Source organism: Toxorhynchites rutilus, chromosome 3 (genome assembly GCF_029784135.1).
Source record: "Toxorhynchites rutilus septentrionalis strain SRP chromosome 3, ASM2978413v1, whole genome shotgun sequence".
NCBI lineage: Eukaryota > Metazoa > Arthropoda > Insecta > Diptera > Culicidae > Toxorhynchites > Toxorhynchites rutilus.
Genome location: NC_073746.1, coordinates 140,235,900 through 140,249,766, shown reverse-complemented (window position 1 = coordinate 140,249,766; position 13,867 = coordinate 140,235,900). Strand labels below are relative to the sequence as shown.

At 39.1% G+C, this 13,867-nt stretch overlaps 1 protein-coding gene across 1 annotated transcript in view; it reads right to left on the bottom strand.

The window, feature by feature from the left end:
- Nucleotides 1-2,273: 2,273 nt before the first annotated feature.
- Nucleotides 2,274-13,867, bottom strand: part of LOC129778547 (uncharacterized) — a 118,432-nt gene continuing 106,838 nt past the window's right edge. Inside the window, exon 2 of the mRNA XM_055785514.1 lies at nt 2,274-7,121. Coding sequence (XP_055641489.1) covers nt 6,282-7,109 — 828 coding nt within the window. The 5' untranslated portion in view covers nt 7,110-7,121 and the 3' untranslated portion in view covers nt 2,274-6,281. The remainder of the gene's footprint in view (nt 7,122-13,867) is intronic.

The window sequence follows — 13,867 nt, the reverse complement described above, 5'->3', positions numbered from 1 at the left end:
TTTCCGTACAAATCATAAATCAATCTTTTTCTTTTTCGAAGTACAGGCAAACCTTTTTTTGAGCGATTTTTTGTGTGATTTGTTTTGTACGATTTTTTTTGTGCGGTATATGAAAAGAAGCATATTTGACGAAGTTGTCGCCCATTTAGTTTTTTTTTTTTCGATATATTATATACATTTCAGTCCGGAAAATCATATTTGCGTCTAAATTATCCACTTCTCAAATCATTCCCATCCTTCCAACAAAATGCTCTAAGAAGATTTTTATTTAATCATTCTCACTAATATCTGCGAAGAATCTTACGTTGTTTCAATGTCCAATGCTATTAAATATGAAGTTCATTTTAAAAGCGATAAGAATTTTAGGTTTTAATAGCAGCAGAAGAAATTATCAAAACAATGGACAGCGAAAGGCAGATCATTTCAGAGGATATTTGTTTTTTTCGTGGAGCTGTTCAAACAAATGAGAAAAAGATTCGCTTTTGATGATTCGACGTTCTAGTCTACGGCAATGTTAAATCCCAGAATCTTTTCCAATTTGACCAGCATTAACGCTGTATTAGAAGCGTTTCCAGAATTACAAGATGTGGAGAATTAATTCTGTAGCCTTAAGATGAAATTACTATGTAAGAAAATTACAAAGGAAAAGGAGCATGTGCAAGGTTGGTGGACAAAAATTGGAAGTGGACAAGAATTGGAATCGACGGTTCGCTCGCGTTTTCGGCGCTTCGATGCCTTGTTTATAACGTTCTCACTATACCTCACTCCTCGGCTACTGTCGAGCGTTTTTTTTCTCCGAATACAATCAGAACAAAAATAAGCTTTGAAATCGGCTCAGCAACGATACGATGAACCCTATTTTGAGATCAAAGGATTTGGTCAAACATCGTGGTGGCAGCTCGAAAAATTTTTAAAAATGATAGTATGCAATCTAGATTCAAAAAAACTATGTATAAGCATCATCAAATACACGAATGGCTTGCAAATGTAAATGTAGTATTTAAAGTAAGTAAATGAGTGTTTTTTTTTGATGCTAATAAATTATTTTTTTCTCTATAACGAATATTTTCGATGGTACAGATTTTTGGTACAGATTTTTGGAAAAAAAAAGTACAGATAAGAAAGATTTTTGACCCCTCTGGTACAGATTTAAATGTGGCAACACTGCATGCAACCAAAAACACAACACAGCCACGTGCAACCGAAAAAGCAGACTGTCTCATCGCAAAGCAGGAAAACAAAAAGAAATCGAACGGTAAACGGTGTGGATTTGAGTTATTTTCTTGGGGAAACTTTTTATGCGATTTTTTGTGCGGTCTCTATTCCCTCACACAAAAAAAGGTTTGTCTGTACTAGGGGAAAGTCGGGAAAGATGGACACGGTTGAAAAGACGGACACGCTTGATAAATTACGCTTTTAACCTAAATTTTAATAACGTACAAACATGAAATACAGTGTATCAATACCTTTGACACTTACTGTGTACACCTAGCTGGCTTTCCGTTGAAATTGTAAATAAAAACAAAATATGGAATATACAAAGAGCAGCTCAATGTAAATTTTCGTCTGCAGAAGATAAGGTTTTAAATGTCTTCGAGTCATTTTTTGGGGTATTTTGCGTTACGTGAATGTTTTACCATCACTTCTCTTTCAGCTTATCAGAACAGCGGTGATGTTTTCTCATTTTTACTCCAGAAATATTGACGAAAATAAAATACTATTCAAGTCGGGTAAGACTCCACGTCAAAAGGCAAACATTTTGATTTGAAAACAATATCTCCTCCTTCTTTTATTAACAGATGCCCATTAACTACGTTTGTAAGTGCAATATCATTGACAAATCAGCAAACCGGTTTTTAAAACGTAATCCGAATTTGTCATTCCGAATGCCGAAAACTATTTTAGACATGAAAAAATGAGAAAAAATACAAGACCTTCTGGGTGATTTTAGTCTACCCTTTTTGCTAGATTACTTTTAAGGCATATTTGAAGACCTCCAAAAGTTATCGAGTACATAAACTTGAATTTTCAGTTAGTGTCCATCTTTCCCGCCAAGTGTCCTTCTTTCTGTCTTTTTGATAGCAAATGTTTTCTGTGTTTATTCCTTTCCCGTTTTTATACTTCGTTCCTGTCACAATATATTTTACCACTGTTTACCAAGCGGGAGAGTTTCAACTGTGAACTGAACCGAGCAAAACTGCATCATTGTGTGTGTGCAGGATCGATAAGACGAGAACGTTTGTTCGGTGCAAACATGTCTCTGGAAGCTTGAACTTGCAAGCTTCCAGAGACATGTTTGCACCGAACAAACGTTCTCGTCTTATCGCTCCTGCACACACACAATGATGCAGTTTTGCTCGGTTGAGGCACCGTATCGATTTACACGCCGTCTGGTGGAGAGCGCTTGTGTATGATACCACACGCAAGCATGTTTGATTCCATGCGTGATTGTGATACAAATAGAGAAACCCCTTTGGCTGCAGTATGTGTGTATAAGGACACGAATTTCGACATATGGTATATGAATCATGAACCAATTATGAATCAGCTGCTACCATAAAACCAAGGCCCTTTTCAGGGCCATCAAAAATTTTACTGAAGAGTCATTCTAGAAAAGTTCGATGAAAAATAATAAAAAAGTTTTTTTATTTTTATTATATTCACCGGGGGAGAGCTTGTGTGAATTTAGAAGGGTTTTGGGATTATTGGTGGCTTTCTCCGGTTGATCATTCAATTTTCGTGAATTTGTGTTTTTTTGTTCCGGGTTAAAATTGCAGCGTGTTCCAAACTGTATGTGAAGGAGTTATTTGACTTTAGTGAGAGCTGTGTTCTTCGGTTAAATGCTGAAGCTGTTTTTTTTTTGCTGGCTATTGCCACCTTCGCCACCGCACAACCGATTCGGTTCGGATTTTCTGTTGTCAAGGTCAGGAGATGAGAGTTTAATTTTCCAAAAGTTGGAGCCGAATGAACTGAGAAAATTGTCTGCTACAAAATAATTATAACGTCTCTCTAAAATAATGTGAACGAGCTGTATGGGCATCAAAGCCAATTAACACGATCCAATGGATAAATAGTAATGGCAACTGATTTGAGGTAAATTGCTATATTTCGGATGATTCTTGGTGAGTTTTGAACATTCAGTCAGTATTAATCTGAACAGTAATTACTTTTTCACTCGACAAGATAAAATTAGAGGACCAAAGAGCACAGATTATTTTAGTGGATATATAGAATATAACTTTGTAAAAAAAATACCAATTGAGGGGCTCAAAAAGAAAGGGGTGTAAGTGACTTGATCGATTTGTCTTCATCATTTTTTTCTTTAGTTAATAACTCAACTGCAAAAATGTTCCAATTTGAGTTATGAATAAAAGAGAGAGAGAGTCGATGTAGAGAAATCGATGATGTCACCTACATCCCTTTCATTTTGAGCCCCTCAATTAGAAATGGAACATACACCATCTTGAAGCAACAATTTTCCTGTTTTGGAATGTTTTACTTACTTCGATGTATATGGGTGTATATTCGGAGATGAAAAAACAACTTTTTAATTTGTTTCAAAACAATATTTTTGTAAGTAAACCAATAACAAATCCAACCTTCCATATGATAAAATTTTTGTTCGCTTGCAAAAACGTTCCAATATTTGACGATGAAGTGATTGTTACGATGAATCGGGAAAAAAGACACAGAACATCTAAATTAGAAAATTTGCAGGTATTTTGGATACATAAGACTGAGAACAAATACCTGACAACATGAGTGCATGCTGCAATATATTTAAAATTTGTAGTTGTTCTTCTAAACCACAAGAAAAACTCTATTTTGACACTATTTAAACACTGATGGATTTTTTTTTCAAAACAATAGTCAGTCTTCCAAACATTTTTGTTTAATGTGCATCACTAAAAAAATCCATTTAGTAGCCATGACGAGTTTCGAAATCTCTAAATTATTTCAATGTAAAAAACTTGCTCATTTTTCAAGGATTGATAAATTAACACTGCATTGCCATTGCCTGCCTGCTTGCCATTCAAATTTATAACCGCCTGCACCCCATGATAAAATCCGCGCTTTTGTATTAATTTTGTTGAATAAGCATCATTTTAAGGTACTGTAATGTGCTCGATAGGGAAATTTGTTGATAGAGAATGAGCTAAACAACCACACTAAGCTAATTATGGATACACAATATCTACATAGTCCAAAACATCCTTCACCATTAAACTGTCATCCAACTGGCAATAAGTCGGCGATGGCGTCCAAATGACCTCGCTCAAGGTCAGGAGAAAAGAGTTTAGGTTAAGTTCTCTAATTTGTTCTTCTCGAATGAACTGAGAAAGTTTAACGTTCCTAAAATTCAAGACAACATTACCTCAAATCCGTCGAATGGAAGTTTAAATACAAAGCCTCCATGGAGCAACGAAGAAGAAGAAGTAAAAGAAGAAACCAAAAAGGAAGTTAGAAGGAATTGAGAAATTGTGGAAAAAAGTCATCAGAATCCGACGCAAATCGAATCCAGCAACACCAACGTCAGTGAAACAGCTATCATCCAGCAACACAATCGACAGCACCAATGTTCTGATCCGATAACATCAACACCGTGTTGTCATCGACTTTTCTTTCTTTTCAAAACCACCAACATTTTGAAATAAAATTAATTCTTCAAGTCAACAAATTCATTTTCCGGGTAGATTACTCCAACGCCCAAGTCCTAGCACTGCAATGTGAGCTCAGGATAAATGTTGCTTGCATTCCGTGGTAAAGATCTCTGAAAATAGATACCGAATAAGTTGTGTTTTCCTCAGTTCCAAAGAAAAGGCTTTATCCATCAGATCGTGACTGAGTTAGCACAAAAATCGGCAATAAATCCGAAAGATTTTCTTTGAAATTCAGTGGAGTATTGTAATTCAGTAGGGTGTTGTGTTTGAAGGCAGTAGGGTATTGCAAGCCGTTAGCTTCTGAATATCAGGGAAAACGTTTCATACCGTTGCTTTGACTTCTTAAATAAAATGATAGAATATTAATTTACCAGAGAATGGGTTGACGGTATGTAAAAACATAAAAGAAGTACAGCCATTCACAAATTAAGAAAATATGTTCGAAAAAAAACTGTGCGTTCCTGATTTCGAGTTTGAGTTTTGTTTCGAGATTCGAGTTTAAAAATCGCACACACTGAATATTGACTGATTTCGGTATCCTGCAAAATTAAATTCAATAGAAGAACTCCGGAAATGATTACTGCCTGAGACAAATGAAATCAGCAAGATGAATCCAGTGTTCAAATCCCAACCAGGCTAAGTGTCAAACGATTCGGTACTTAAAATCTGCCTCCACTGAATGTCAGTTTACAAATCCAGGTGATTAGCCAAATTTAAGAAATGATTTTACTGCGTGTCAGATGTGTCAATTTCCCAACAGATCAAACGACTTACGGGGCACCGGTCTAGGCAATGACTAGTTGAACGCGTTAGAATCCCATTAGACGCATTTCATGTCGTCGGAACGTGTAATGTGTAGAGACGATCATCGGTGCGGAGGCAGTAAATAAGGCCACAGCAAAATCGTCACTGGACCAAACCAACTCTTTAATACCCGGCCACAATAGAAGTGAACCCGGAGTTGCTTAAAACCGCTCTGTTGGGTGGTTCACGCATAGTAAGTCGTGATAGGAAGCGTAAATTAACATTAATTTGCACTTTGAAGCACCACGTCAGGGGCGTCTTCATGTGGGACGAGCAGCCAGTCCAAGTCTAGAGATCAGCGCTGTGGGAAACCAGAATGAAGTAATAATATTCTCTATTTATTTGTATTCATGATTTCGAGTGTACCTTCTCGGATACACTCATTATTAGAAATCACAAATCAGTGACAGCAACTTGTGGGAAAATGTTATATGCATTCTTACACCATGTCCATTGATGATTATGCTGTTTCTGTAGCTCATAATCAAATTGAATTTAAAAATACGGCACAGATGCAAACATGCGCACACATTCTATCGCAAACACCATGCCACAAGAGACTTGTACAAAATACTTGTCTATTGACTAAAAATTAAATTAAATGAAGAAAACAAAACTTCGAAACAGATTAAGTCCTACTATTCTCCATGGTTTACATGTTCGCAGTCACTAGCAGACAAGAATTTAAAAAAAAATAAACAGCGCCCAGTCATTCTCGCGCGACATTCACCCCACACGAACATCCAAAAACGCATACGCATTCCGCTTTCACGTCCCATCTTCGGCAAGCAGCACCAACAAAAAAAAACAACGACTTTAATTCAATGGCTCCGCAATGCATTTGCACTGTTTGATGCGTTGGATGCGCTTCCGCCGCAACTGGGGCACCAACGAAGGGCAGCGAAGCGTCACCGTGATCCAGGTGAACTTTTTAGGCTTGCAGAAGGCGCACGAGCGGAACGCTGGCCCGGTGAGATCTTCGTCTTCGAAATCAAGATCCACCTCACGTCTACCACCGTGGTGACCTCCGTGACCGCCCCGTCCCGGTGTGCCCGAACCGCCTGCAGCGCCACCACTGTGCCGCCTACGCTTCGGTGATTTTGGAATGTAGAACGAATTACACTGCCCGTAGCAAAAGCGATTGATGATCGTCCGGCTGAGGCATCCCTCCTCCCGGATCCGCTGCACCAGTGGCTCCGTTTTGCACCAGTCCTTCTTGAGGTACTCTTTTCTCGTTACCACCAGCGCATTTTTACTCGATTTCAGCAACTTATCCCCCTTGTATGCCCGCAGGTCCGCCAAAATATCCGCATTGGGGGAGGATCCCGTCGGCTGATACTGAAAGCCGCTCTCGTTGAACACTGGCGACGCCGAGCCGGATTGGAGCCGCCCATTGAAATCGAAATCGATCGCCACCTCGGGCGTTTGGTAAAGATCACCGGTGCTGTCCTCCGTCGCGTCCTCATCCATCAGCTCGTTCTGCACCAAGTATCGCTTCTCGTCCCGCGAAGCGTTCATCCGTCGCTCCGCCAGCACCTGCTCCACGTGGCGCGTGTTGATGATGTCCAGAATCGAATCGGACAGCTGTATCCGGTGGCCGGATGAGTAAACCAGCAGAAACGACAGCAGTATTAGCAGCTTCATTGTTGGATCGATCTGCAATTGGACGGGGAAAAACAGGATGCGATTATTAGCGGAATTGAGAGTAAATCAATAATTTTCAATTTGCAGCATTAAATGTGGTGTTGAATACATCCACTCAAGATAAGGTAAAAAATTGGTACAATGAAAAATATATTGGTAATTTAGGATAGGAAAAACTTTATGGTAACCAGAGCAAACTTGAAGAAAATAACCCAGCTAACATAAAAACGTATAGCTACCGTATATACAACTTAATATACTCCACATTTTGGGTGGTACACGATGCGCCTAAAAAAACTAAAACTAAAACAGACCGAAAAGTACAACATTTTTTCGATGCGAGTAATATGGACAGTTTTGTAATATATGAAGCGTAAAGGTTTATCGCATTCCTTAGGTATAGATTAAACAGACTTTTCACAGTCCATCTCACTCTAATTGACAATTGTCCGTTTTACCCTACCAGTATAATTATTTCAATAATTTACATTTTCCACACGTACATACCTAATTTCGCTTTTCTGTTAACTCACAAACCGAAATATAACCATCAGCGAATTGAATTTTGATATTAAACCACTCAGAATGCTTAATATCGAAGCAGCTAAAATTACATCCACACGCGGAATCGTGCATAATTTTCGGTTTTTGTTTTCCTTTTCCACTTTTGATCAGTATTCATTGCCATATGGTGGCCTGAATATTATAGAATAACATGTAGAAGGTGTTCTCATTAACAGAAATCTGAAATTCAAAATGTAACTATACAAATCAACCACCTGTCCATATTACCCCCACTGACCGTATTACCCGCGGTTCCCCTATACGAGAACATTTATGTTTGTAGAACTAGAAATCGTTCAATTAGCTTTTAATGGGAGATATATATATGTAAATATTTCAACACGTTGACCCCCGCGTCGGTCCCTCAGGACTGACTTAGAGCATTCCGTTAGAAAGCGTTGATCACTGGAACTGACAGTTATAAAATAATGTGTTAAAAACCGTGACTACCTAGTCAATAAATATCTTTTTGAGTTGGGATCGAAACTGATTAAGTGTAAACGCTCATAATGCGGGCTGAATGAGAAGCGCAGTGAGGCTCAACGTGTTGCACTAGTAGTAGTAGTAGGTTAAGAAAGTTGTTCCGATGGGATTCCAACTCTTATTGTTTGAATTATCAGCTTTCTATCATAGCTATTTGAAATATAATTCTCAAGCGGTTCAAACTAGTACATATGATAGAAGAGAGATACAATCGGATACATCATTCCTGTTGGCATACTGGTTGTATTTTAGTGGAAATGTAATGAAATTTATATATAATGGAAATCCAATAACATGAAGTAAAACTTTTCATTTAAATTTCAACAATTTAAAGCCGCCTTCGAGCCTGCTGATCTGGTAGAGATTAAATGGATATCACCACCAGACGTCGACACTGTACATACATCATCGTAGATCTTGATGTGTCAAACTCTCATCATGATATAGTATATCCTCACTTACGATCTAATATTGTTGAATAATTTCCACAGCATGTAATACGAATTTTCGCATTCATTGAGGTTAAACATTCATTCGACACACGAACTGCATCCGCATGATGTGTAGAAGTGATGTCGGTTAGTTAGATTTGCTTGTTATACAGAATTACGACTTAATATGTCGTGATGAATGAAATCTACTGGGTTTTATGCGATTTCAGATGTACACGATGTATACTTTGATCGACATTATATACAATTTTAATTCGATCTCACTTTATATACGACTTAGAATATCTGAGTTATACGATTCAATGTTTGCAATGGTCCAGGAGATGCATTTAAGTGGAAATTAACATTTAGAGCTCCACAGTTGTTCTCTAGACGAAAATTATCTTCAACAAACTTGTTACATATGATAGAGCGCTCAGTTTCATGTTGTGAAAAATAGGGTAACCAACATTTTCGATGAAATAAAAAATATAACTTTCTTATCTCTATAGATAGAGGTAAGCATAGTTCGACAATGTTGTAGTTCCAATTATTTGAGACACCTTTGTAGAACAACATTTTTTTCTATCTCTTGAAATAACCGATATAGCGATTTTTTTTCCAAATTGCGTTAGGGTCAACATTAAAAAAACTGTTTTTACTCTAACTTTTATATTTCAAATTCTACATACAAACTGTCTTCGAAAGACTTTTATAACATACTGATACAAACATTTTGCGATGCAGAACTTGTCAATATCTCAACTTTACTCAAAGTTATTGATATTATTGATATGTTTGTTTTTTTTTTCCCGAAATATATATTTTATTAAGGCACATGTGGCGTTAGCCTGACGGGGCCGGGAGTCCAATATTTTGACAATTTTTGTCTTACAACTATGTTAGTAATATGTAACCGATTACTCGCGGTTGGCTCGAGGTTAGTATTACAAGTGTTCTCATAATTGGTATGTTGCAGTCTTCGATGCTCTGTACGTGTGCCCGACACGGGATACTTCCTATTGGGATGCAGCTGACCATTAATCAGCAACGCCCCCCTAGTCTGTACCCCATATCTAGCGTGGTGCGTCTTTCTCGACTCGAGGAATCCAGGATAGAATGGTCACTAGCCGGCGCAATCATCAGCTCGTGTAGCGTTGTCATAAGCGGTACAACCTTTGGCTCTTGTTGAATGATCAGTGGACTGCACAACCTTCGGCCCGTGCATCTGTAAAAAGTGTGTGTATGTATTGCTGCGACTAAGTAAAAGTTTATCGATCGGATAGGAGGGATATGAAACGGGGGCACAACGAAGGAAACATCATTAAACGTTGACATCGGCGTTTCTGAGGAACAGGTATAGATGAAGCAGAAGATCAGGATCCCGGCTACCTAAGATATCCCGGACGGGGATATCCGATTGTCTGCCTTGTGCTCTCAGTGCTCTAGAGAGCTGAGAGCGAGCAGCATGGAACCGGATACACGACCAGACAACATGCTCGATGTCGTGGTAGCCATCGCCACAATCACAAAGATTGTTTGCTGCGAGCCCAATGCGATAGAGATGCGCGTTTATGTTGTAGTGATTGGACATAAACCGAGATATCACGTGAATGAAATCACGACCTACATTCAATCCCTTGAACCATGCACTCGTCGAGACCTTAGGGATAATCGTGTGTAACCAACGACCGAACTCATCTTCACTCCACATGCGCTGCCAACTAACGAGTGTGTCCTGACGAGGAATGTGAAAAAATTCATTATAGGCAATTTGCCTTTCAAAAAGTGTGCCTTCTAAAGCGCCCACCTTAGCTAGCGAGTCCGCTTTCTCATTCCCCGAAATCGAGCAATGAGAGGGAACCCATGCTAAGGTAATCTTGAATAATTTTTCGACCAAAACACTCAATAGTTGTCTTATTCTTGTTAGGAAATAAGATGAGCGTTCTGTGAACCGAAGAGTAAGCGGGGGTACTCCTGCCAAAACTTCGAGACTCATCGTATGTGTCGAATGCAAACACCCCATGGCTATACGCAAGCAACGATATTGTATTCTCTCCAGCTTGAGAATATGAATCCTGGCAGCTGATCGGAAGCAAAAACTGCCATATTCTAACACTGATAATATCGTTGTTTTGTACAACTGAATGAGGTGTCCTGGATGGGCACCCCACCATGTTCCGGTAATTGTTTGGAGAAAATTGATTCTTTGCTGGCATTTCTGTTTCAAATACGCAATGTGTCTCCCCCAGGTACATTTAGAATCAAAATATACACCCAGGTATTTGAAAAACATAGAGTGTTGGATCGTTTTGCCGGATAGGTAAAGCTGGAGTTGGGCGGGTTCGTGCTTCCTAGAAAAAACGACCATTTCAGTTTTCTCCGTAGAGAATTCGATGCCCAGCTTGAGGGCCCACGTGAACAGATTGTTCAGGGTATCTTGCAACGACTTTTGCAGAACGACGGGATTAGTACCCGTGATGGAAATAACTCCATCGTCTGCAAGTTGTCTCAGCGTGCAGTCTCTAGTTAGACAATCATCCATATCATTGACGTAAAAACTGTACAAGAGGGGGCTTAGGCAGGAGCCTTGTGGTAGGCCCATAAAACTGTAAAGAGAAGATTTCGAGCTGCCATGAGAGAAGATCATGTGCTTTTCTGACAGTAAATTGTACAGGAAATTGTTGAGAATTGGTGAAAGTCCACGATTATGAAGCTTCTCTGAAAGAATTTCCATGGAAACTGAATCAAATGCCCCTTTGATATCGAGAAAAACGGAAGCCATTTGTTCTTTGCGAGCAAATGCGATTTGGATTTCAGAAGATAGCAGCGCGAGACAATCATTTGTCCCTTTACCTTGGCGGAAGACAAACTGCGTATTTGACAGCAAATTGTTCGTGTCGACCCACTTGTCCAAACGAAGTAGAATCATTTTCTCTAACAATTTACGAATACAGGATAACATTGCAATCGGCCTATACGAGTTGTGATCGCAAGCCGGCTTGTTGGGTTTTCGTATGGCTATCACTCTCACTTGTCTCCAGTCATGCGGGACAATATTCAGCTCCAGAAACTTGTTGAACAAGTTCAGCAAACACTGTTTTGCCAAGTCGGGAAGATTCTTCAACAAGTTGAATTTAATCTTGTCCGACCCCGGAGCTGAATTGTTACATGAGAGAAGGGCAATTGAGAATTCCACCATCGAAAAATTCTCATAATCGCTTTGAAATGGAATGTCGCGTACAACGTTTTGTGCAGGAACGGTGTCGGGGCAAACCTTCCTTGCAAAGTTAAAAATCCAACGGTCAGAGTATTCCTCACTTTCATTTGTATGGTTCCAGCCACGCATTCTCCTAGCCGTATTCCAAAGAGTGCTCATAGCGGTCTCCCTTGACAAACCATTGACGAACTTTCGCCAATATCCACGCTTTTTTGCTTTAATCAAACCTTTTAGTTTGGCTTCAAGAGCTTGGTACTTTAGAAACCATTCCACTAATCCAGTTTTCCTGAATTTTTTGAAAGCGGATGATTTTTCAAGGTAGACCTTTGAACATTCCTTGTCCCACCAAAGTGATGGAGGACGACGTCGGAAAGTGGTAGCCGGTACACGTTTCTTTTGAGCTTGAAGTGCGCTTTCGTAAATCAAACTCGATATAAAGTTATACTCTTCGAGTGGAGGAAGTTCATGCATTGAAACAATTGCTTCAGATATTATTTCCGCAAATGTTCTCCAGTCAATATTCTTCGTGAGGTCATACGAAATATTGACTGACTCACGAGAGCTTGATTCATTTGCGATCGATAAAATTATTGGTAGGTGATCACTACCGTGGGGATCTTGGATTACCTTCCACATGCAATCCAGGGATAACGAAGAAGAGCATATAGATATGTCTAGCAAGCTTGCCCGTGCAGGAGGATTGGCTATTCTGGTTGCTTCCCCAGTATTCAAAACTGTCAATTTGAAGTTGTCGCACAGATCATAAATCAAAGTGGCACGGTTGTCATCGTAGAGTGATCCCCATGCTGTTCCATGGGAGTTGAAATCACCTAAGATTAACCGCGGCTCCGGCATTGCCTCGATAGTATCAAAGAACTGATGGCGGCCTACCGTAGTTCTGGGAGGGATATATATCGAAGCAATGCAGAGGTCTTTGCCATTGATTTGTGTCTGGCAAGCAACAACTTCAATGCCTGTCATCGATGGGAGAGTGACTCTATAGAAGGAGTGACATTTTTTAATCCCCAATAGTACGCCACCAAACGAGTCATTTCGATCGAGGCGAATTATGTTGAAATCGTGGAAATTCAGCTCGTCGGCTGAAGAAAGCCATGTTTCACAGAGGGAAAATACATCACAGTTAGAGTTATGAACTAAAAATTTAAATTGATCTAGTTTAGGGATGATGCTTCTGCAATTCCACTGTATTACAGTGGTCAAATCCTTGACCTCTTGCACTGAATCAGGCATCGAGGGAAATGAACGCTGCTAAAAAGGCACATTTTTCTTTCAAGAATGTTCTCACTACCGGAAGCAAACATAATACTATGCTTTTAAGAGAGTCATTAATATTCAAAGCATTCAAAATGTTGTCCACCAGGTCAGAAAGCGCAAACAAGCCAGGTTGTGACTGTTGCTTTGACCGCGAAAAAGGAACAGACGTATTGGGTGTTGTTCCGGAACGTGCTGAAGACCCCTAGTTAGTAGAAGAACCGTGTAAACCAGGAGGTACTTGCTTCGGTCTATTTTCAGCACGTTCGGTTCGAAGTTTCAATCCAACTTGGGAAATTTCGGACTTCTTACTGGGGAGTGATGACATTCCATGTTTGTTGACAGAATTTGAAAGAACAAATTTCACTCTATATAATATGTGATTTTTTAAACTATGTTTTTTTCGTGTTTGAGTAAATTAAAATTGAAATCATGAGTTTTTGGATGAAACCCCATCAATAACTTTGAGCAGGATTAAGATATTGACAAATTCTGCACCGCAAAATGTTGGTATTGATTAGCTCTAAAAGTCGTACGAAGACAGTTTTGATGTAGAATTCTGAATATATAAAAGTTAGAGTGAAAAAAACTCGTTTTTTCATGTTTACCCTAATGTAACATAAATAGAAAGCGCTCATTTTTATGTTATCAAAAATAGGGTGACCAAAATTGTCGATGAAATAAAATATCTAACTTTCTTATCTCTATAAATAGAGATAAACATAGTTTGACAATGTTGTAGCACCAGTTATTTCAAACAACTTTGTAGAACAAAACTTTTTTCTATC